Source organism: Protopterus annectens, chromosome 10.part0, assembly GCF_019279795.1.
Source record: "Protopterus annectens isolate FY-2018-M chromosome 10.part0, PAN1.0, whole genome shotgun sequence".
Lineage (NCBI taxonomy): Eukaryota > Metazoa > Chordata > Ceratodontiformes > Protopteridae > Protopterus > Protopterus annectens.
Window position 1 is genome coordinate 106,526,970 of NC_056744.1, and position 25,378 is coordinate 106,552,347.

Sequence of the window (25,378 nt, forward strand, 5' to 3'; positions counted from 1 at the left end):
ATCGCAGTGGCCGGTGTTGGTGTAGGGGCTGATAATATTTTTTAGTGTAAGTAACAAAGCCCTGACTAAGACCCAGGCAACCCAAGTTCAATTAGCGGCTCGAGCATCCTGGAGCTAGTGCCATGTAACACAGGAATGACAAGGTTTAGTTTGCTCAGCTTTCTTTGGAGGGCGAGTAGGGTTGTGCAATCAGGGGCACACACTCCACAACTGAATCCCTTGCATAAACCAGGGATCATACAGAAATGGTCATCTTCAAGGGGGAAGGAACAACTGATCACATCATGTGAGGACATGGCAGCACATGATACAGGCACACTGAAATAAAATCCTTTGGGTGCCAAGGATCTTGTACAGGGAGAGTTAGGGCTTCATCAACCTCTCCCGCAACATTTCTCCTTGTGGATGACAACACTGTTGCAGGTGAAACTTTATACTCAACCCAAGGGAATTTATCAATTGCAAGGACTTTTTCCAGGGGTACAGAGAGGCTAACAGAGTAGCAGGGGTGAGAAAACTCACTGAATAGGGGACAAGTGCAGCAAAAACAAATAAATGCAAAAATCAACCAGATTTATTTTTCAAAAGCAAGCACTCCGATAAAGAAGACACCTATTCACTCTGATGAAGATAGAAAAGGCACTGAAGATAATGATTCTTTTAAAGAATTTATCTCCCACGGACTCATTTTAATGATGGATGTCGTCTGGAGATGTCAGCAGCCTCAGAAAAATCTCATAAATTACAACCAAAAAAGGCTGAAGGCTGATGACATATCACAATGCAGTTCACTAGCAAAACAACAATGTCAGTACTAATCCTAGTCTCTGTGCTTAGTATAATGCAATGGAAGTGACATGCATAAGGCAGAACAGATTAACCCTTGCTCTGCCTTGCAACACAGAAATGAATACAGAGCATACTGTTCTCTGTAGAAAGAAGAGAGCACGGCTCTGTGGATGGTCAGACTCTGAAACTCGGGCCAAAGAGGGGGGATGACATCCACCTGTGGCTAATTCCCAAGCATCATGAGTGATACTGCAGCAGTGATCCTTAAAGTGATGCAAGAGGAAACAAGGTAGGGAGGAGACATAATGGTCTATAAGAAACCGTAGTAGACTGGAGACATGAAGGGAGACTCTAAGAACCACTGTAGGTCAGTTACGCATGGGGAAGATAGAAGTGTTGCAGACTGATCAGCAGGGAGAAGATAAAGAACTCTAAGCTATAAGTACGGACAATATTCCTGGCTGTCTGTTGAGAAGTGCCAAGACCCACCTAGCAACCCATAATTAACTCTTCAGCCCAAGTGTCTCCAGTGCTTACATCCTTAAAGAGTGGAGAACAGCTGTTCTGGTGACCTTGTATAGAGGTGGTCTCATTATAAACCCTGTGAATTACAGGCTTATCAGCCTCACTAGTATTAATTTGCAAAGCTATGGAATATATTGCAGACAAATTAATAAATAATGTCTGTAGTAACGCTTAGGAAATGTAATGTTTTTCTGTTTTACTTTCCCTTTTTGTAAATTTTGATTGTGGGCAACTGTCAAACTTTTTGTATATTGCTTGCAAATCTTCTTAAAAATTTGTTATAATCTTTTGTACTATTGTTATGGAGCTTTTCTCCCCATGTCTCCGCTGAAAATGGGCTACCTGCCCATCCAGACTCTACCCAGTTAACAAATGTAAAATAAATAAATAAAAATATCCAACATTCTGGCTTTGTAAATGGCAGATCATGGCTGCTCAGCATTGCCGAAGTCTTCAAAAGTCCATGGATAAAGGGAATACAATCCAAACTGCTTTCAAGAACCTGACAAACTCACCCAGCTTGACATTAACCTATATGTAGTTTGCTGGATGGCTAATTGAGTAACTGACAAGATCTGTACATTTAAGGTTAGGGTATTTGCTCTAGACAGAAAGAAATGAGTGGTTTCCCATAGGGCTCTGTCCTGGATCCCTTCCTCTTTGGCATATACTTTTCTGACATGAAAGATGATGTCAAGGGACTACAGCTAACCAAGCTGTCTGATGACTGCAAACTGGATGCAGTTATTAAATACTACTGTGATACTCAAATTCTTCAGCAAGAACTTTACCAAACAAATGTCTGGTGAGTAAAATATGAGCTTAACCTCAACACCAAGAAATACAGAATAGTTTCCTTGGCAACTCAGGCATCACGACCATATACCATGTAGATTCCATTCTACTTAAATCTGGCTCAGTCATCAAGGACTGGACACACTTATGTCGATACACTTTCCTTTCACCACATCTTTTATCATATCTCGCTTATGGTTAACAAATTCTTCTACCTTGCATAATTTATCCTTACATGCCCGCCTATTTTGTAGAGAGGGTTTTTTATAGGTAGTACATCATTAAGTCCTGGGGTCTATGTTCAATCCAATGTCCCTATTCAGCCATGGCTTATATCCGAAGCGCTTACATCAAATAAATAGTGTTTTTAATTTATCCTTGATACTACCTCTTCAAGGTCCAAAGAAGTAATAATCCTACTTTTTTCCTCCCTAATTAAACCCATCATTGAATATAATGCCCCTTTATATAAGTACCTCACAAAGCACCTAAACCAGTTGGACAGATCTCAAAACTTCCTCATCAAAAAGATCTCAGTATCATTAGGTACTCTCATAAGACTAAAAGCCTTGTCTCACTTACAAACCTAATAGAATTGCTTTTAATTACATAACCTTTTTTTGCTCTCTGGTAGCTCGGCTTGCAAAGAAACAGGTCGGAATGCCTATATTTTGGGGGGAGGGGGTTAGCATATTGGTTACTCTCTTCACCTCATAAACACAAGTTACATGGTCTGATTCTGACCTCTGGTTATTGGCTATGCTTAAAACAGCTTTTCAGGGCACTTAGCCTAGTATTAACGTATGAACCAATGACTGCCTAGGGTTGCTAGATTTTGCCCATGTTTTAAAGGAAATAGGATAATTTACTGCAAAAAAGCTGCACAATACAATCCTGCCACTACAATCAGAGATGACTAAAGGAAAGGAAGGACAAGATAAGTTTTTGAATAGTGCTGCAATTATATGGAAATTGATTAAATGCAATTTGTTTGTATGTACTGTGACATATTAATGTATTAAAATTTATTTACTTATTAACTTTGTTAACCACTTAAGTGGGCTGGTCTACAGACCATTTTCAACCATGGCACGGGCCCAAATGACATTTGCAAGTTTCAACAGACAGTATAATTTTTTGCCAATTCAATTTAATTAGAATAATGGTGTAAACAAAAGAAAATAAATACAGATGACAGTGATACGGGTGTGTTATCTGTACAATTCAAAGAGAGTGTGAGAGTGACAATTTACAGAACAGTTCATCTGCAGAACAACAATGGAGTGTCATGTGAAAAATACAGTTAAATACCTCTAACAATGATACACTATGTGGCAGTTTACAACTTGAAGACAGCAGCATATAGGTTTATAGAAATAAGTTAGAACAGATTAAGGAAGGAATGATATAAAGTATTTACCTATGAACAACATGTACCAAGCAGTGCTATCATGCAGTTTAAAAATAAAAAATAGTGCTTAACTGAGCAATCATAAGATAGTTGTTACAGGCCTTATTCATTACCAAGAAAATGAAGCATCTCCTTTTTGAATATCCTGAGGCAGTGAGTTCCATGCTGCAAATGCACGTTTTACAAAGGCTTTTCCACTGCTACCATAATGAAATGGGGTTTTGACATACAGGTAGCACTCTCTGCAGAGGAGTGCTGCAAACAATTTGCCTGCCTGTGTTGTACTGTATGTGCTAGGAGTGGGCAGTATGAGCAGTGAATTAGTTTGAATTTTAAGCAGTCGAGCAGGAGAATGATCCTAGCAGTTACTGGTAGCCATATGGATTTTTATAGAGAGAGAGATAAGTGATGTTCTTTATCTTGTTTGCAGTCACATGCAGAGTGCAGGTGTTTTGTGTTGAGTTTACAGCAAATAATAGTAGACAGTATTCTGTTTTTGTGCAATATCATTTGTAATGCTAGCCCTTTCTTAGATTCTCTTGGGAGTAGGTGAGAGCACTTGTATGCTAACCTAAGTGGACTGCTATTTCTGTGATGTTTTGCACATGACAGACAAAGGTGACCTGTTGGCCAAAAGTTACAACTAGGTACCCTTGTTAAGTAACTTTAGACAGGGGTTGCCTCAAGGGCTGCATTTAAGATTTTGGTGTGCCGCAAACAGCATAATAGTTACTTTTTTACTGTTTAATACAAGCAGCATGTCAGAAAGACAATTCTCTAGTGAGCTGAAGTCTTTTTGTAGCTTTTCTTGTAATTTGGGGTGTGAATTACTTGAGTATAATATGAAGGTGTCCACTGCATAAAGCATACAATTTAAAGTTGTTATATCAAATCGTTGGTTGTTAATAAACATGGCAAAGAGTACTGAACCCATTACTGAGCCTTGAGGTACTCCTACTGAAATGGTTCCATTGTTGGATACACAGTGCCCATTAAGTGAGTCATGAAAGTAAGCCAACAGAGTGCACTGTCACCTACACCAAAGTTGGCTAGTATTTTAAGTAGAAGGGTGGGGTTAAAAGATTTGAAAGTGCACTTTAAGTCAATGAAGAAGGCACCCATTAACTGATCTTTATTCCATAGCCTCAAAAATAAAGTTAATCACAGTGAACAGTGTGGAATAAATCCACACATTTGTAAATCAAACACAATTTTAGTATACAGTCAAACAAAAGTCAGTGTTACAGATTTTTCTCATACAAACGAGTAGATCAAAATAAATCATTTTCTGTAACTGCATTCAAAGGGATGCTTGCAAGTAAATCTTGTTTCTCTGGATTCCTCCTGGTTTAATTATTCCAAGTCTTTTGAGTTTCTAATACTATGATGGGAATGGACCCCATTCCTAAGTCAGGGTACAATTAAATGTCATTAACTTATTACTGTTTCAATTGTTGATGTTAGACAAAACATGAGCACTCGCAATATGCCCAGAACTGACTCTTGCTGTAATGCATATAGACTTACAAGTATTGGCAACGTACTTAAGTATGACTGTAAACTCCTTTTTTATTAAACCTGTTGCTCCTACTACTACTGGAACTGTCTGGGTATTTTTCTTCCAAATAGCTCTCATTTCTGCCTGCAAATTGTGGTATTTTATGACTTTGTCTCTCTCTCTCTCTGTATGTGAGGCATCATAATCACCGGATGTAGCAGTTTCAACAATCAATGCTACTTTTGTCTTTTTTCGTGGACTACTACATCTGTTTTCTCACATCTATTTTTTTGAACAGTTGGTAAATGGTGATCCCGTGTGATAAAAACTTCATCATTCTCTATAATGCTTTGTGGTTTATGTTTTTGATGCTTCTATACTCTAGTGTTTGCACAATCCCCAATGCAATAGTCTTTGTCACATTATTACGCCTTTTAGTATATAGCCCCCTGCCACAAGTGTATTACACCTAGGAACAAGATGTGCAACTGTTTCCAGTTCTTTTTTACATAACCTGTATTTATCTGTTTCTCCCACACGTTCAATGGACTTTGTAAACCAGTGCGTATTGAGTACACTATCCTTGGCTTCCATGATTAGCCTTTCACATTTTAGTTTCAGTTCACTTTTCCTTAACCACTTCTACATTAAATATTGGTTAACATGAGGTAGTTCCAAGAGATTCTGTACTTGCCACTGTATTTACAGATTTTCCAGTTTTCTTTCCTTCTCACCTGATCCCTTTCCTTATATTCTTTGTTTTTTTTTTTTTTTTTTTGCCACATTCAGATTCTGTCTGTTTTTTTGTCTAATTCTAGTTTGATTTCTATTCTCCCTTCATACCGAAATGTTTCTGCTAAACTAAGCAAGATGTCATCTTAGACTTCTTTTCCTCATATTTTAAAACGTTCACTATGTTTGGATCTGTTAAGGTCAGCAGATATGTATACAGTCCCACTATTGCAGATCTATACATGCAATCTGTTTCGAACGAAGATGCCCATATCTCCTTCAGAGCAGGAAATATATAACCTTAGTATATTGATTTTTATATATTAGTAGATAAGCATAAAATATTTTTCTTATTTTCCTGTCCAGCTGATCCAATACTTTTTGGGGCCAGTCAATGACCTCAAACTTATAAGTTAGAATAGAAAGAGAAAACTGGTTTATAGCTTGGACTTTATTCTTACATGTCAAAGAGGTTTTCAGTATTAGTTTTAACTTTATGAAGTATTCTTTACTGAGTTCTATTCTTATTTGTTCATGCTTTATTGCAGATCCTTTATCTGTTCACAAATATTTATACACTGCCTCCTGTTCAAGTTCGTTAATATCATATCATATCATTGTCCCAGATTAATATTTTCTTGGTGCTGCAGCTTTCCTGTTTTAAATGTTTATCAAGACTTTTGTTGTTTGTCTTTCGGCTTTTCCCGGTAAGGGGTCGCCACAGCGGAACTCCAGTCCGCTAATGATTGGCAGTAGATTTTTACGAAACGCTGAGGTGCCAGCTCGACGCTCAATGAAGGCATGCTCATTTACACACGCATGTCTTTTGAACGCTACCCAACCACGGGGAGGACATGCAGACTCCACACAGAAGGCACTCCCAAGCCCAGCCGAGAATCAAACAGGAGAACCTCTTGCTGTGAGGTAACAATGCTACCACCATACCACTACGGCAGTTAAATGTTTATCAAGACTAAATAACATTATTATATCTTCGGAGAAAGTTTTAACCATCTGTAGTTGTGCTTTCAGGTCCTTATTTGATGAACTATACAATTTTAAGTCATCCAAAAATGTAAATAAGATATCCTTAGACAAGGCTGGTTTCTGGGAGCCAAACTGTAAGCACAGACTAAAATACAACACATCAAAGCAAAAAAGTAAACAAAACCACAACAGCCACCGGTCCAAATGATTCACAATCTAATAAAACTAAATTGTGAATCTGTTGGACCTATGTCTGTTGTGGTTTTGTAACCATAGGCTAATCTGGTTATTAAACAGATTAATGGGTTAAGGGAAAGACGAAACAGCAGTGGTGACAGAGAATCATCCTCATATATCCCCCTTTGAATTTTTATCCCTGGGATAATTTGCCCTTTATCATGGCTCAATTGCAAAGTGGTTTGCTCTGTTTCATGGTCACTGTAATATAACTGATCAATGTAGGGTGTACCTCATACATCTGTAAGCACTCCTTTAACCATGAATATGGAATGTTGTCAAGCTTTTTTTTTTTTTTTAATATTCTTTCCATTCCATGCTTAGATTCTCCCCCTTTTAAAAATTCTGGCTTTATTTAGCAAAAAAAAAAAGGATCCTCTGTTCCATACTTCTTTCTTTTGTTGCCATTTTGTTCTATTGCCATAACAGAGTTTTGTTTTTTTAAATTACTATAAACTCTGTCTACATCAATTCCAGTATATAGCTCACATATTGCTGGGAGGCAAGTTATTGGTCTATAGTTTTTAGGATGGCTTGCAGGTTCACTCTTACAGAGGACAATACTTTTTCCTGCTGTTAACCAGCTGGTTGTCTGTTCGGGATGCTCATATAAGTAATTCTTGCCCAGGGCTAAAGTTTATTGTAATGGTGTTAAAGCTTTTAGCCACAAATTAGGTACTACATCTGGGCCTGGGATTTTCCATTTAGAAGCTTTTTTTTAATTTTGTCTCTACTTCTCTGGATGTTACTTCATCTCATCTCATATGTACTACATTAGAGCTCCTTATAGTTTCTTTTAATTCTTCTATACATTCTACATTCAGCATCTTTATTATGTTCTGTAGGCTTTTTATAAATAGTTTCCCAAAATATGCCTATCCCTTCTTTTTTGGTGGCGTTTCAATTCCTTTTGCTTTGCTTCCCAATTTCTATAAAATTTTTTGTTGTCATCCATAAACTGCTTGTTTTTCACTTTTCCTTTATATTCATCAACATACCATCTAGATTTTTCTGCCTGTGCTTATATTTTTACTTTATTACTGGCAGTAGTATATGATATTTTTATTTGTTTTGATACCGTGGATTGCTTTTATCACTTCTGTCTTTCTAAGTATTTTTGATGATGTTTTCCCTTGTCCATATTCTTCTAACATTGATACTTCTTGTCCTAACTGCTTCATAGTTTTCTCCATTTGCTGATTTCATGGTGGCATTTTACTTGCTCCTTTCCTTTCCTTTGTTACTCTATGTTTTTGTGGAAACACTTTATCTGTTAATAGTTTAGCAGCACAATAATATATTCTATTTATTTCAGTTAAATCACATAAATTTCTCTTAAAGAAGATTCCTGGTTTAATTGCTCCACACCGGGAATGGACCCCATTCCTAGGTCAGGATATAATTAAAGTTCATGAAATTAGTCTTGCTTTAATCTATGATGTTAGCCAAAAGTGCTCTTTGCAGCACCCACAATGTGCCCAGAACTGGCTCCTTCTGCAATTCAAACAGGACTGCATGTAAGAAGATGCCCATGTCTCCTCAGGTATAATCCACAGTGCTTCGTACTACTTCTCAACTGCCCAGATGTTCACAGAATGTCCAGATTTTTGTCTCATATTTTTGGTCTGTTCTCATAAATCATGTGTTTTTCTGGCAAATTATTAGTGAACTAATGTCATACACTTGAGTTTCAGACTTCATATCCTTCAGAAAATGCACATCATTGCAAAACCTGTTATTTTCAAAGTTCCAAGTTTATAAGTGCAATATTTAAAATATGTCCCTGAGTTTGGGCATTTGTTCCCCATTATTTTTAATTTGCCCAGATTTCTTGTGCTGAAATTTGAGAGGTATCCAAAACCGATGCTCTGGGCACAAAATCCCCTACCAAGAAAGGCCAGCTTCACTCTGAATAGGAAGGGCTACAGCACTGTTATTACGAATCTCTAAACTGCATAATTAGTCCTATTAAATGAACTGTGCAGAAATTCTGTCTGCCTAATACACAACGGTGCCTGACTTCCTATAGCAGCAGTTATAGTTGCAGCCATTGTACACAACATTTACATCATTTTAAAGCAGAAATTCTTTTTACATCATTTTACATAATTCTGAATACATCTTTCTGCCCCTAGATTTCAACTGTCCAGATTTTTGCTGCATATTTTGGCCTGTTCCTGTAAAAATGCGCTTTTCTGGAAAATCAATAAGGAATTAAGTCACTAAATAATGATGTCCATTTGTGTTTCAGACTTCATACCCTTCAGAAGACACACCATAATGGAAAACCTGCCATTCTGTCAACTTTCTAGCTTTAAAGGAGAAATATTTAAAAACTGCCCCTGTTTTTGGGCCTTTCTCCTCCTTTTATTTTTAGCTTTGTCCAGATTTCTTGCACTAAGAAGTTGAGAAGTATCAACTGCCATATTTTGTTACATTACTCAGAATCCTATAATTTTAATGTGCATTTGAAGTGTGTCACCATCTACTTTGAAGTCAATTATTTAATCTAACTGTGGGTGTGTGTGTGTGTGTGTGTGTGTGTGTGTGTGTGTGCGCGCGTAAGTGCACATATTTTTTTTTTGTTGTTGGGGGTGTATAGTATCTTGCTGTGCATGTGTTCTGACAGCTTTTCTGTTTTTACTTTGAGTTAGGCCATTCAGGTCTTTCACTTCATGTAGTACATGCTGTGAATTGATGTCTGACTGGTGATATTACAGAGGTTGCAGTAAGACATATAGCCATTGGTTTGTGAAGCCAACAGTCTTGTATTTCTGTAGGAATCTTGTAACAGCATTTATTTTTATAGCATCTACATGTGGCTTTCTATGTGTGCAGGGGTTTGCCTGTGTTTTAAAGCAAACAGGATATTTTACTAGGGTCTATATTAGATGAACGAACAATCAAAATGTCGAGTACAACACGCTCAACACATTTTGATCGATCGTTCATCTAATCGAACAATGAAAATGCCGAAAACTGGAGTTTCAAAAAGTTTTAGTTGTCCATGGTAGTGAGTCTAGCTTGTGACGTAAAGACACTACACTGTCTGGAATGGCTAGGTAAGCGAATTCTGTACTTCTGTTTGTATGTTGCGATTACCAGGAAATTGCCCTTTCCCCAATGTAGAGCGATCTCGGAGTTGGTATATACAGTTAGGGGGGTATGGGGGGCACTTCCTTTTAAAAGCAGAAGAGTGTATTTAGGTTTTAAAGTTGTTGAATGATGTGAGCATGTCGGGGTTTATATGTATTAGTTGTATGTGTGTGTGTTGCATGTTAGCATAGGGAAGGTGTGGGACAAACAAAACTTTTTGAAACTCCGGTTTTCGGCATTTTCAAAGTTCGATTAGATGAACGTTCGATCAAAGTGTGCCGAGCATGTTGTACTCGACATTTTGATCATGCATTCATCTAATATAGACCCATTTTACTACAAAAAGTATATTACAATAAAAACTAAGCAAATCTAACCTGCTACAAATCTACCACAAACATCCTGCTACATTAGTTTGAGGGCAGACTTCATTCATATGTGTGAGTGTGTTTTCTTTCTTTTTTGGAGGGGTGGGGAGATGTCTGCCATCTACAACTTCACTGTATACAGTCTGATAGCGTATCCTGTGATGTTAACACTGTTTGTGCTTTCACAAATAACTTAAGGCTGTGAATATTTTTAATGGTCTTAAGGCTAAAAGTCCTTGGGATCCTACTGTGTTTTAGATGTTCTAATTTAACTTCCTCTTTGTAGTAAGATAGTTGTGTCACTGACTGCTGTCACAGTAGCAGCAGACACCCAAGAAGGATGTAGTTCACCACTTAAAGGATATTGTTTATTTCACTTTGGGAATTAACATTTAATTTTGGTAATTTAAGTTACAGCTTATATTTTCTATTCTGTTTCTTCCACAGGTGGCACTGACAAGTTTGTGATGTCACGGATTTTCTTCAACCTGGAGCACCTGCTGATGTCCCTGAGCAAGTAGATGCAATTTCTGTACATTGTAACCTGCCAACAGAAGACACAGCCACACTACAGGGCAGTAGGTCTGAAAGTCCAGTGAAGCCTGCAGGTTCACAACTGTATGTTGGAGATATAGCCTTATATAATCAACAGGGGCAGACAGAAGCAAAAGAAAAATATATACATATAATATATATATATATATATATATATATATATATATATATATACACACACACACACACACACACACACACACACACACACACACACACACACACACACACACACACACACATCAGTATCCAAAATGACTTATAAAGTTTGTACAGTGGGAACTAGCAATGTTGTAACTCATATATGATTCACAAGTACAGTTTTTGCAAGATGCTCTATGCATTTAGATGTGGTGTTTTGTGCAAAATGGTTTGTTTTCAACATTTCTGAGAAGTCTGCTTTGGTTTCAGTGCCAAATGACTGACTGGTCCAATACCAAGAAAATGTTTGAAACGTACAGTACTTCCAAAGACTACAAGAATGCCACTGGAAATGCAGAAGGTTTTGCAAGTGCATGCAGTGAACAACAGACAAGTGCATTACAATAACATGTGAGGCAAGACTGTAAAATGCTTCAAATGAGCAAGAAATGCTCTACAATGCATTGTCAACATCATCCACTTCCATGGAAGGGAACATATTCCATTAAGAAGAAAACTGACCACTGGAAAGTTCAATGTTCTTGTGAAATACACTAGTCTTCCATAAACACATGGACTGTACTCCTAAAAATGCACTGTATATAACTGCACGAATCCAGAATTAAATTATCCAGTTATTAGGTCAGCAGATAAAAAAAAGAATATTGGCTCAGGTCAAAGCAGCTACATTTTTCAGACTAACTGCATATGGGACCACAGATAGCAATAAATAATCGTAGCAGTGTGTGATGTACACAAGAGTGAACACTGTTGGAAAACATGAGAAGGCAAGGATGAGACAGAAGTAGCAGGAAGACTGGCAAAATAAACAGAGCACAAGCAAAACTGAGTAGAAGTTCCACAAGTCACATATGAAGCTTACAGATTCAATGATATGAATATATCAACAGTCCTCTCATGCAATATCAAACACTATGAGTGATACCAAACAAGATGCACACATGCAGACAGGTCATTGTAAAACTGACCTCTTCAGCCAAGAACAATAATATTTAGCATGACTCAGAACCAACACCATGAAACAAAGAATCAAAATAACAGTCCAAGTGTTCCAAGTAAAAACCACACCGCTTATAAAAACAGTAGAATTTATTCATCAACAGATTGAGTGCTTTCATCTGGTTGTAACAAAAGACTCCTTCCGAATCTAAGTATAAGAATTTTTTTCCCCCAAACAAATAAATAAAAACAGTAAAAAGTAAATCTTGCCAAGGACCCCCCCAGGATTCTTTTCATATCAATCCCAAAAAACATCAACTAATGCCCAATGTATTGAATCACATGTTTAGCCAGGGCATTGGTTATTTTAAGGTGTCTAGTGTCCAGCAATTTACTGGAGGCCAAGGAATTGAGGTGGCAAATCAGATTGCAGGCCCTCAGTCCTCCTGGGCTCAATAATTATTTAAGTATCAATAGTATTCTTAAACTTAGGTCTTATGTTGTTTAGATTTTGATTTCAGACTACTGTTTTACTTATTTGTTTGGGGGGAAGGAATTCCTCACTTGTTTTATTTTGTCAATACTGCTTTAAATCTAAAATTATTGTCTTGGATGTCAATTAGTAAATGGGTCAGGTGATTATGTTTGAACAGGATTTAAATGTGCTTTCACTGATGTATACTTAGATTCTGAAAAAGTTTTTTGTTAAACCAGATGAAAGCGCTCAATCTGTTGGTGAACAATAATATTTACCTGGCTGAGCTGAAAGAATTTGAGAAGTTACAAGTGCATGGCAGGCGGAAAATGAACATTACTTAGGTACAGTAGACAAACTGGTTTGTCACAAATGCAGCTATGTTATGACATCCCAGTCACTGTGGAAGGAAGTATTGAAAAAAACAACCACTGTATCAATCATCCGATGGACAGAGGTGTTCTCTTTCCCTTTATTTGCTCTATACATACAGCCAAAGACAAAGAAAATAATGGACTCTCACATTCAAGAACAAAACTGATATGGTAACCAAGAAAATTTAGTTTGTTTACATATAAATCCAGAAAAGGATATTTCAGTTTTGTGGAATATTTTGAGACAGTTTCAAGTCTTTTTCAAGATATAAAATACATGAAGATAATATAAAGGTAAATTATGCACTCAAATAATAACTAGTCCATTAATGTTATATCTGTATCTTTCAGGATATGATAAGATGGAGTATTTAGGTCTATGGATTAAAATGATTAAATTGTAGTAGCTAAGGATATGTGGGAAGAGAGTAAAGAAACAAACTGAGAAGTTGAAATTTCTTGATTATGGATATGGATAATAAGATACAATTAGTGAAAATGTTTCTAGTCCACTTAGTTTTATATGCAGGTCAGGTGTATTTTTATCTACCACAGAAGAAGTTGTGGACTATAATTAATAGAGAGTTGACAAAATGTATTTGGGAAGGGCAGAAAGGAAGAGTTAAGTAGGGTAAGGTGTTTATCCCCATAAATCAAGGTGCTTTGGGACTACCTGATTGGAATGGATACTTTAGAGCTACACAGCTACGGCTCATCTACATAAAACAAACAGAAGTTTACCAATCAAAGTGGAAAGGCATAATGATGAAACGCAGGTGGGGGTTCACAAACCAAGGAACAGTCGGATTTTCAATGCAAGCTCTTAAGGAAAGTAACAACAACCAAACAGAATATTACATTTATGAAGCAGCAGAAAGTATTCTAATAATTAAATGACGATGGGAGTAGAGAAAGAAGATTTTAGTGATGACTGCATGTAGGAGTGCACAAAATAGGCAAAACCAGCCTGAAATCTACAGGTGAAAATTATCAAAGGAACAGAGGGATGAGGCAAGTGGTAAGTTGGACGGCAGGTTATAAACTACCAAGGACTGATAATAGTGTTGGCAAAGAGGAAGGTATAATGTTAAGTGAAAGATAAACTCTGGTTAAGTTTTTAGGTGAGTGTAGAACAGAAGCTGTTGTTAAAATGGATAATTAGTGGAACATATAAAGTGTTTCATGATAACTACAAGAATCAGTCAGAAGACATTATAAAAATTGGAAAGAAATGGAAAGGAAATAAGCAAAACAACAGTGGGAGGACATCTGTATGGCACTGAAGTATGCAACAAAGTCCAGAAGGTTTAGAATTTTTGCATGGAAGTTTTTACATAGGTATTTTTATACTCAATCAGACTTCATTTTTTTTTCCTTGGGTAGATAACAAGTACTGGAAGTGTGAGTGGAAAGACAAAGGTAATTGAAAATGCGTTTTGGGGAATGTAATGAGTTGCCAGACTTTAAAAATTCTGTATATAGTACTTTCTCAGATATGTTGAGAGAGCTAATGACTGAAATTAAGGAAAAATAAATCTAAATCTAAATCAACTGTAACCAAAGTATTGAAAATAAGAATTGGAGTAACAATATGTGCAGAACAATGTCCAGGAGGAGTTAAATTTAAGGAAAGATTTGAACAATTTATGAAATGTTGGCATGAATGATAATTGCTAAAAAATAAAACATGTACAAATAATGCATGAAAGTCATAAAATTAGTACAATGGTTTGTTTACATTTCTTTAACTGTATGTGTGCCCATGTCATTAGTTAAATGCTACAAATTTAACAAAGATGTTTTTGGAAAAATAATGTGAAACGTGAAAGATCTGTGAACTCTCAAAAAGCCCAAGTTTAACGTGTGGGCGAAAGCACTCAGTTGCAATAAAAATATTTTCTGATTACGTGAATACAGTTTTGGAATTTATTTACTTCCTTGGTACCCTTGCCACTCGTTACAGTCGTGAATTTGGTTTGCTGGTGTGTTTAGTCATTTCTTTAACAATTCGTTCGTGGAGAGTGGTTCTAGAGTGAAAGGTAGCCTAACTGTATACATTCAGTGTTTCTGAAATAATAGTCTTAATTTCATGTTCACAGCTTGTTTAGTTTCTTTATTTTTTATTCATTAATTCATTTTTTAACCAGATGTACACTGATCCGAAGATCAATTTCAGGCACAAACTAGACCATAAGACATCAGAGGGGGACTTAACAATGACTTTTACCTAACAGAAATCTAATTCTGGAACCCTTTGTTTGAAGTTCCCACCAGTATAATGTGTGATCAAGTAAAATGTGTAATATGCTTAAACCACTTTGTTCATGTAATCTCAGGACAAGGCTACAAACCAGCAAGATGTCAGTGTGCTATTCCTGGTCAAAGTGGCATCTTTTCTCCCTCCCTCCCTTCACTCTGTTAGTTTTATAAAATGTTGATACTTTATAATCATTTTCAGCAATGTGACTAATGTTTTAGGTGTGAATAACATCTGTTTAATGCAGGGGTAAAAACAAAATTATCCATGGTAGTTCTGTCCATTCCATAAATGCAATAAAGCACTCCAGTGATCTGCATTAGCCCATATTAGTGTAGCTAGATTAGGATGCATTCAGCCATCATCCGTGTTCTTCACCACATTAGTCTAGTCATACATTACAGCTGTCCAGCATGCACCTTCTCATGCCTTACTTTTCATATATATGACAATAAAATAAATAGCTACTGAATTATCTCTAAAGTGTACATACCATTTTGGTAAGGGTCTGTATTTCTTCAAAATCTCCTAAGAGACTCAAATTCTGCACAATCTTCATGATCACGTTTGCAGAGTCCACTGCTAAATGAAGCTCATGGTATTCTTGTATCTGCTGAAGCCTCTCTTGTTGCCATTTGGTGCTGGGTGCAGAAAGGATTTTAGACATTATGTCCATCTCTCTCTTTATGAAATCATTCTTGCCTCTGAAGCCCTTCAGGGCTTTATCCAGCTCTCTGAATGTGATGGTGCCTTTCATGATCTTAAAACAAATATCATTATAATTACTGTAGCATGGTTGCCAAAGGTCAGTGCACAAACTATTTAAATGCATTTGCACTGCTGTAGCCATGCCCACATATTGCTGTATCTCTTCCTGCCAAAGACGAAGGAAGATCGCACTTTCCTTGAGACAATCCATCATGGCTGCCATACAACTAACCCCCTCACTTAGGGCAAAATATGTTACAGTGACTTCGCACTGGGTGTTTTTGATGCTAAAGGGCTGTATACTGACCAGTTCATTGAGATTTTTTGTTCTTATGTCAACTTTCTCCTTGTCTTCCAGAGAAGAAATTTCAGCCACTAAAAATAAGAATAATTCTGTTAGTGTGCAAGAAATGAAACAAACAGAAATAGGAAACAAAAATACGTAAATCACACAAGGCACAGAGACACTGCTACAATTGGGTAAAGTCTAAATTTTTTTTTTTTTGAGATTTGAGAGATCTCATAACAAAAGTCTAACTCAAGACAGTACATTCCACTAAAGGGATGAGACAATTAAATCTCAGCTCTGCTAACAAACACAGGTATTAAATGCTCTAATCAAAGACTTCTGTCTTTCTTCTTGTTTGAGTAAGAGCAGAAGCCAATGAAGTCAATGGGATTCTAAAATATGGAATCCCAAACAGCAGTTTAATTTCCCTGTTCTCTCCCAGAGTCTAGAGAATTAGCTGATTAATCCCAATAAATTTATGCAACCTTGTACATTTGGACTTATTTTATGACTTGCCTTAGAACTGTTATCTGCCCTTTCTCGTGTGTGATCCTGTCAAACTTATTGCTGTTTTGGATGGACTACTGGACTGACTTTTGTGAATGGCCTCAGGGCTATCAGCAACACTTGCTCCTGTGTGGTTCTCTTAATTAAACTGCTTTTGAGGAGACCTCATCTTGTTTTACACACTTTAGTTGCCTACTTTGAATGCTAATTACTGCAAAGATATGACTTAACCAACCATTGGTGCTTTCTGATCCTTTCTCTTGCATCACTACAAAGGAGGGACGCTGTGTTATATGTACAGTCTTACTTGAATATCTGAAAGTTTTGTTGCTCTTGCAGTTCTAAAGAATTAACTGATACTTTCAATTAACAGTGAGGACTTTAATTCATACTTTCTTGGTTTACCTTATGACTATCCATACTTACTCCTCTGTGATCCTTCCAAACTGAGGATAGATTTTTTTTTAATTAATTTTATTGGTTGTCTAAAGTCTGTCACTTACACTTGGTCCTGTGTGATCCTGCAAATGAATCACTTCTGAACATAATCCTGTTTTACATTTTTCTGTACGCCGCTGCACTGTTACCAGCTTTGGATCCTCTTTAAATTTTAACTGCATTACTGCTAAGAAATGACTTTGCTTATTGCTGCTGTTGTTTGATCCTGTCTACTGTGTACTGCAAAACATTACAAATAACAAAACATTGTTTTGCCTTGTCTCCTAAGATTTCTGCAAATGAAAGAGTTTTCTTGCTACTTGTTTTTTTTTTTCTGTCCATCCAGGCAACACCCTATTACTAGACATTAGATTATACCGCTGTGTTATTTTACTATTTGGTAATAATTCTCCTAGTCATATCATGAATAATACTACTTCCTTTACTGATGAAAAAAGTCACATAAGCTGCTTATTCAATGGCTTTTACTAGCATTTCTATGGACTTTAACTACTGTATTATTTAGCCTTTTGCTTCATTATTTTGTCCTAATAGCATACTATAGTTAAATTATGTCAGTTTACAGTTCCATTGTTTAAGACTCTACAGCTGTAATACAAACAGGACGTAGACCTCAATGGTGGCAAACCATTTATTCCAAAACTGTCAGACAAGCGCTTTCATCTCCAAGGTAGTATACCAGAGACTTCATCAGATCTAAACACTAGTGTGATGCCCCTGCACTGGCCCAATAATCAAGGAGCCTCACTCCTCACCACTGGTAACAGCTAGGGGATGTACACACTGGGAGGATAAGTACACACATAGTAACTTCAGAGTTTAAAATCAGAGGAAATACTTTAAAACAACATTGCAAGACAGTCTCAAATAAATACAGAACTCATCTAAACTAATCTTGACCATATTCCTATCTATATCTAAAAGAGATACTATGCCCTAAATCTTACTTACGGAGCAAGGCAAGTGCAGATGTTAATGATGAGTGGATGCTCTTGCTAGGTCCAAGACAAAATTCAAAATGCACAGTCTCTCTCTGAGAGAGTTCTTAAATTAATATCAACTATTACTGCTGGGTTAGCTTGGCTGACATCACTTTTTGTCACCTGACTTCAGTTTCCAAGCTACACCCCTTTATCAAAACTAACAGAATTTAGCAGCTCTCTGTGAGAATACATAGCCTTCAGATGTTTGCACCTGCTAGAGCACATAAAACAAAAAAAAAGTTACAAAACAATGCATAAGCAAGGTGACCATTTTGTTAAAGGACCTAAATTGGGACACTTGAGGGCCACCCCGAGAAGTCAGGTCTGCAATCCCATTCTCCCGGCCCCCATGGGAGTGGAGATAGGGCTGCCATTTCATCTCACACCGGGGCTGGTAGGTTGGCCTCCCATCCTTCACCCTGCACTGTGGGGATGCCACTCTGTGAATGGCATGACTCAGGAGGCAAATGGCCACTTGCCAGAAGGCTCGAAGCGATGCACATTCATCGACACCTGGCACCATGGGGGAAAGAGACTGAGGTGTGCTGCAAAATGCGTAGAGATGGGGGACCCAGGACTATCTCCCCTGTGAGTTTGAAAGCCCTAGGTGCAAGACACAGGGGAGAACCAGTCTCACAAAAGTCTGGATGAGGGACTGTCTGAGGCTTTGCGGCCCAGCAGAGTTCCATGAGGCTGGGAGGATCCCCTGAGAGACTCCAAGAGCATGTGTGACACTGCACGATTTGGCAGCAGTCAGGAGATATACAACCTTGGAAAAGAGCTCTCTCTCCTGGGTAGAAGTTTAAGCCTAGAGGGAGTCTGTCCCAATGGAAGTCTGGAAGGGAGAGAGAGGTGGAAAGTGAATGGGACAGGACAGCTCCCGCCTGGGTGAGGGGGTATGGACCATGCCCCTTCTGGGAAGGAAGTCTGGAAGGGGTAGAGTGGCAGATAGTGGCAGGGCTGAATGGGGGGGGTCAGGCAAAGCTCCCACAATGGAAGTCCTTAAGGGAGCAACTGGCAGATAGCATCAGTGCCTGGAGAGTTCCTGCCTGGGTGAAAGGGATCAAGCAGATCTCCCCATGATGGAAGTCCTTGAGGAAGCACTAGGGCGGATGGTGGAGGGGCCTGGAGAGCTCCTGCCAGGGCGAAGGCATCCAACTTCACCCCATACCCGATGGCATCCTTAAAAGATCTCAAAGTCCCCAGAGCTGCTCTGGATGGGAAAGCAGGGGGACTCTGAATCCTTCCTTAGAGCGGATCTACCCCTCATTGGCCAAGGGGAGTTCCAGAGGGGAGGACGGGATCAGAGGGAAGCTCCCCTGAGAAGGTCTGAGGGCATGAGCGATCCAGCATTATTTTGGTAGTCTGCAGGAGACATGGAGGTGGTGGAGTCCCCTGACATGGGGGGCCATGGCTGTGGAAGGTCTCTTGGCCAGGTCAAAGGGAAGCCTGTAGGGGGTCGGCCCTGACAGAAGTCAGTAAGGGTGCACCAGGCAGATGGGTGTGGGGCCTGGAAATCTCCTGCCTGAGTGAATGGGGTCAGGCAGAGTACCCCACGACAGAAGTCCTGGAGGGAGTGACTGATGGATGGTGGCAGAGCATGGAAGACTCCTGCCAGGGTGAAGGCATCCGATCTTACCCCATACACAATAACATCCCCAAAAAATCGCAAAGTTCCCACAGCTGCTCAGGATGGGAAAGCAGTGGGACTGGCTGCCCCAGGAAGCCAGGTCACCATTCAGACTGAGTGGTCTAAACTGGGACATTTATGTGTCCCAAAGACAATGTTTTGGATTCCAGGACAGAGACTTTCAAACCGGGACTGTCCTGGAAAAACTGGGGCTGTTGGTCACCTTGTGCATAAGGCACTCTAGTCCTAGACAACCTGCCTCCTTACTGCATTGAAACTAACTTTTATAGCACAATCACAAAACAATTTAATTTCAACTTATTGTCTTGAAGTTTTGCAAGTTAACCCTTTTATGTTCTAGTTTCTACTGTTAAAAATAATATACATTTGCACAGCATATAGTTTATATACATTTCTGTTCTTTTCCAGTAGGGCACACTGTAGACACATCCTTGAAGCTCAGTACTGTACAAATCCTGTTCAACAAACACTTCTGTATACATAACATATAGTTCCCCTATTTTTGTAAGACAAACATATGAATCATGTTGATATTCACAAATGACATATAATTATTTACAAAATTCCATATAGTTGGGCTGGCAATGTGACATTTCTCCCTCCCCCGAAAACTCAAGCTAGTTTTTCAAGTGACCCTTTGAGAAACGTTGCTTGAGAAGGTTGAGCCTATCTGGGAATATCTCACTTCATTCCCTGTCTTGAGAGCCTATCTGCGTTGGCACTGCTAACCCACGGTAGTGCTGCACTGTTATATCATATGCTTGCAACTCTAGGCTCCACCTTAGTAACTTGGCATTTTGCTGGCTGGCTTGATGTAGCCATATTAAGGGATTCTGGTCTGTAACTACAGTGAATTTCCTTCCATACAGATAAGGCTGGAGTTTCTGCAGTGTCCACACTATGACTACGCATTCCTTTTCTACAGCTGCATATCATTCCTCCCTTGGTTGGAGCCTACAACTGAGATATACCACTGGGTGCTCTTCTCCCTCTGCGGAAACCTGGCTAAGTACAGCCCCCACCCCGTGGTTTGAAGCATCCACCTGCTGTAATCTGAGCAGAAATGGAAACATTTATGGAAGACATAATTATGCCAAGAATAGAGGTAGATCAGGCTTAACAACTAACAGTTAAGAAAGGAGGAAATTAGATGCCAATCAATCTTCAGGAAAGTCTCCAGGAACAGGAGATATTCCTGTGGAAGTTTGGAAGTTGGGGGGAAAAGTAATAAAGATCTGGAAGGTTTTATTTAACAGTATTTTAAAAGGAGGGGAAACACCAACATCTTGGAAGAAAGCTGTCCTGGCTGTATTAAATAAAGATGGTAAAAACCTATCAGACCCAGCTTCATATAGACCCATTTCAATTTTAAACGTTGGCTACAAAGTGTTATACTAGCTAGAAGAATGGCAAGGGTGTTGCCAAATTTGACAGATATTGATCAGTGTGGTTTTGTGAAATGTAGGTAAATATTTGACAACATTTATAATAGAACAATGATAATCCAGAGGGAAGCAGAATGTAAAAACATCTCTGTTATTTCTGGGTCTTAATGTAAAGAAAACATTTGATTGACAACACTAGACTTTAGGGCAATGAATTATTTGCATTCCCTTTTACAATACCAGGATTAATTGGGAAGATGTATGAAGGATCAGAAGCAAGAATTAAAGTGGGAGGGTTCCTCTCTGATAAGTTGTATTTGAACACAGGAACCAGACAGGAGTGTCCTCTTTCCCCTTTGTTATTTGCTTTATATTTAGAGCAGCTGACAAAGACAATAAGTGCAGCAGTTAGCACTGTTGCCTCACAACAAGAGATTCTCCGGTTCGATTCTCAGCTGGAGCACTTACTGTGTGGAGTCTGTATGTCCTCCATGTAGTCCAGTGAGTTCTAAAGACATGCAGGTAGGTGCATGTGTGTGTGCATGTGCCTTCTGTGAAAAGGTGGGTGCCGGGCTTGCAACTCAACACTGTAAAAACTCCACTGCCAATCAATTCGCGGACCGGTGATCCACTGTGGTGACCCCTAAAGGGAGAAGCCGAAGGACATTTCTGGCAAAGACAGTAAGGGACACTGAAATGCAGGGATATAATTTGTATGATAATCATGAAAAGTTGCCTTTACTTGCAGATGATATTGGTTAGTGCTTGATAAATCCAAAAAAGGACATCTCAATGTTGTGGTACATTTTAAGACAATTTCAAGTCTTTTCAGAATATACAATTACTTTAGATAAAACAAAAGCTATAGCTGTAATTTATATACCCATGCATGGAATGGTTATGCAATACCCATATTTATGGGGACATGATAAAATGAAGTACTTAGGAGTATGGGATAACAAGGATTCTATTACGGCAGCTAAGGGTATGTGGGAAGAGCCTAAACAAAAGACAATACAAAAACTGAGAAAGTGAAAGCTATTTTTATGGATATGGAGTGTAAGACACAAGCAGTGAAAATGTTTGCAGTTCCTTTAGTTTTATATACATTTCAGGTATACGTTTATCAATCAGAGGAGAGTTTATGGTCAATAATTAATAAAGAGTCACAGGAATTTATCTGGGAGGGGAAGAGGACAAGAATTAAGTGGGTTACATTGATCCTTCCAATGGTACAAGGTAGTTAGGATTACCTGATTTGAAGGGATCATTAAGAGCTACACAGTTAAGGCTCATATACATAACACAGGCAGAAGGTTATAATTCGAAATGGAAAGGGATGATGATGATGATATGATGATTAAGGGGGTGGTTAAAAAATAAATAGAGAGAGTGGGCTTTAGGACTAATATCCTTAAAGAGAATAATAGCAACCACACAGAGTATTATATTCATTAAGCAGTAGAAAGTATTCTAAGAACTAAGCCAACATAATAATGGAGAAAACAGATAAGGGGGCTGTAATTTATTGCAGAAAAATGGCAAAGGAACCATTCGGATCAAATAACTTGACAGTGAAAGGTAATAGGAGTAGGATGAGGCCAAGAAGTCATTTGGACTGCAGACTAGAGACTGCCTTTCCTACCATGGTCTGATGTCATGGTATAGGCAAAGAAAAAGGGATAGGGAAATCTTAAGTGAGAACCCTGCTCTGGTGGAGTTTGTACTTGAATCTAGAAGCAAAGTTGCTGTTGAAAAAGTGAAAAATACTAGGGCAGATTAAGGTCTATATTAGATCAGCAAACGCTTAAACAAGCGAACGCTGATTGATTGACCTTATTTTAGCGAAAGTTAAAAATATCGAAGCAACAGAAACTCAAATTTTTTCCTAGGGAAAGAATTTAGTTGTCCGCTTCTGTTGCTTCGGTATTTTCAGTGCTGTGGTGGAAAGTTACGGGTCGGATTCAGGTAAGTGTGCGATTGTGTGGATGTGAGTGTTAGGGTGGGTTAGGTGAGTTACGGTTAGGGCTCGGGTTAGGTATGTGTGCGATTGTGTGGACGTGATGGTTAGGGCAGGTTTAGGTGAGTTAGGGTTAGGGAGCGGGTGAGATGAGTGTGCGATAGTGACAGACCTTAGGGTTAGGGTTTGGGTTAAGGTAAGTGGATAGCTAGTGGTGTGTGCATAGTTTACTGTAGGGTTAGGTGTCAGATTTTAGGTATATGTGTGTGGATTTCTGTTTGGTGTGCTTGTGTTGTGTGTATGTGTTTTGGATCAGCAATTTTTTTCCCTAGGAAAAAAATCACTGATCTGACAGTTTGAGATTGTAAGCTTTTGCTTACATAAGGTCGATCAATCAGAGTTTGCTTTTTTAAGCATTCGCTGATCTAATACAGACCTGCAGATTAGGTTAGAAGACACTAGAAAAGCAACGGTAGGACATATGGATGGTTCCCAAGTATGAAACAAAGTCCAGAAGTTTTAGGATCTTTGCTTGGAAGTGTTTGCATAGGTATTTTTATATCCCAAGCAGACTTCGAAGAATTTTTCTTCAGATAGATAGCAAATGTTGGAGGTGCAGTGGGGAAGAAAGAGGTGAGTAGAAACACATGTTTTAAGAGCATAATGAGTTGGCAGATAAAAATTCCCTACTGTGCATTCTGTCAAAAATACTGGGTGAGCAAATGGCTTTAAATAAAGAACCAATTATTTTGAGCTGGAACACAGTATCTGAATTGCCTAGACATAGTAAGGTCTTATTAAGTTTAATTTTGTTGACTGCCAAAAAAACTATCACTAGAAAATGGAAATAAAAGTCTACACCAGCTGTATTTGAACTATTGACTATTGTATGAGAGAAAAAAGAACTGGAAGAGGGATGTTTAGAAAAGGAAGGAGAGAATTACATAGAAATAAATGGAATTTGTAGAAGCAATACATGCAGAATAATTTTCAGGAGATGGATTGAAGTTTAAGGGAAGGCAGAAGCTCAGCAATTTGTATAATTCTGGACTGATGATAGTTACAATGAAAGAAAAGATATGTGATGTGTAATGTATGTAAAAGGAAAAATGTTATTATGGTTTATTTTCTGTTTTGTTAATATATGTTTCTGGGTCTACCTGAAAACGCCAACAGTGCACAACGCTGACGATGAGAACACCGACATTGGAAGATCGACAACGGAGAAGACCGACAGTTGAGAATCCCAACGCTGAGAACACCGACATGTTAAGGTAAGTGTGCGATAGGGACGGACGTTAGGGTCAGGGTGTGGGTAAGGTAAGTGTGTGATAGTGACGGAAGTTAGGGTAGGTAAGTGTGCGATAGTGACGGACTTTAGGTTTAGGGGCAGGTTAAGTGAGTTAGGGTTAGTGTGCGGGTAAGGTAAGTGTGCGATGGTGATGGACTTGAGGGTTAGGGGCGGATTAAGTGAGTTAGGGTTAGGGTGCGGGTAAGGTAAGTGTGCGATAGTGACAGAGTTAAGGGTTAGGGCGGATTAAGTGAGTTAGGGTTAGGGTGCGGGTAAGGTAAGTGTGCGATAGTGACGGACCTTAGGGTTAGGGTTTGGGTTAAGGTCAGTGCATAGATAATTGTGTATGTAAGGTTTAGTGTAGGTTTGTAAGGTTTTTGGTGTGCTTGTGTTGTGTGCGTGTTTTTTGGGAAAGGTATTTGTTTTGTTGATTGTTGGGATTTTGGTTTGTTGGGCATGTGAAGTTTCGTGTTTTTGAACTTTCTTTTATTATAGTTTTTTTCATGTCGGTTATTTCAATGTCGGTGTTTTGGCGTGTCGGTGTTATCAGGTAGATCCATGTTTCTCTATGTCTTAAGTGCTAATTTAATAAAGGTGTTTTAAAAATTATACTTAGTGGAAGACATAATCCCATATATTTTCTCTTATTAGTAGGGGTTTATCACTTGGGTGTGTAAATATAATCATTTGTATTTCTTTCTCGTGTACATCTATCTTACATGTGTCAAAACTCCTTTAAATATCCTCTGTGTGTGTTTTCTAATGACAGACGTAAGACAAATGGTGTGCTAAAACATGCATTTAGTATACTCTGTAGATTTTTTTTACCTTTTTCTGCATGTCATCAAAAGTTTATATGCACTCTGGGCACATCATCAACCATTTATGTACATCCTTAGTGAATCGTCAAGACTATTAAAAATTCTCCTAAAAAGTAACCTCCCC

At 38.4% G+C, this 25,378-nt stretch overlaps 1 protein-coding gene across 1 annotated transcript in view; it reads right to left on the minus strand.

Annotated features, from left to right (window-relative positions):
* LOC122812984 (E3 ubiquitin-protein ligase rnf213-alpha-like) overlaps nt 1–25,378 on the minus strand; it is a 1,982,151-nt gene that overhangs the window by 1,558,122 nt on the left and 398,651 nt on the right. The window contains 1 exon segment of the mRNA XM_044085079.1: nt 15,694–16,283. Coding sequence (XP_043941014.1) covers nt 15,694–16,283 — 590 coding nt within the window.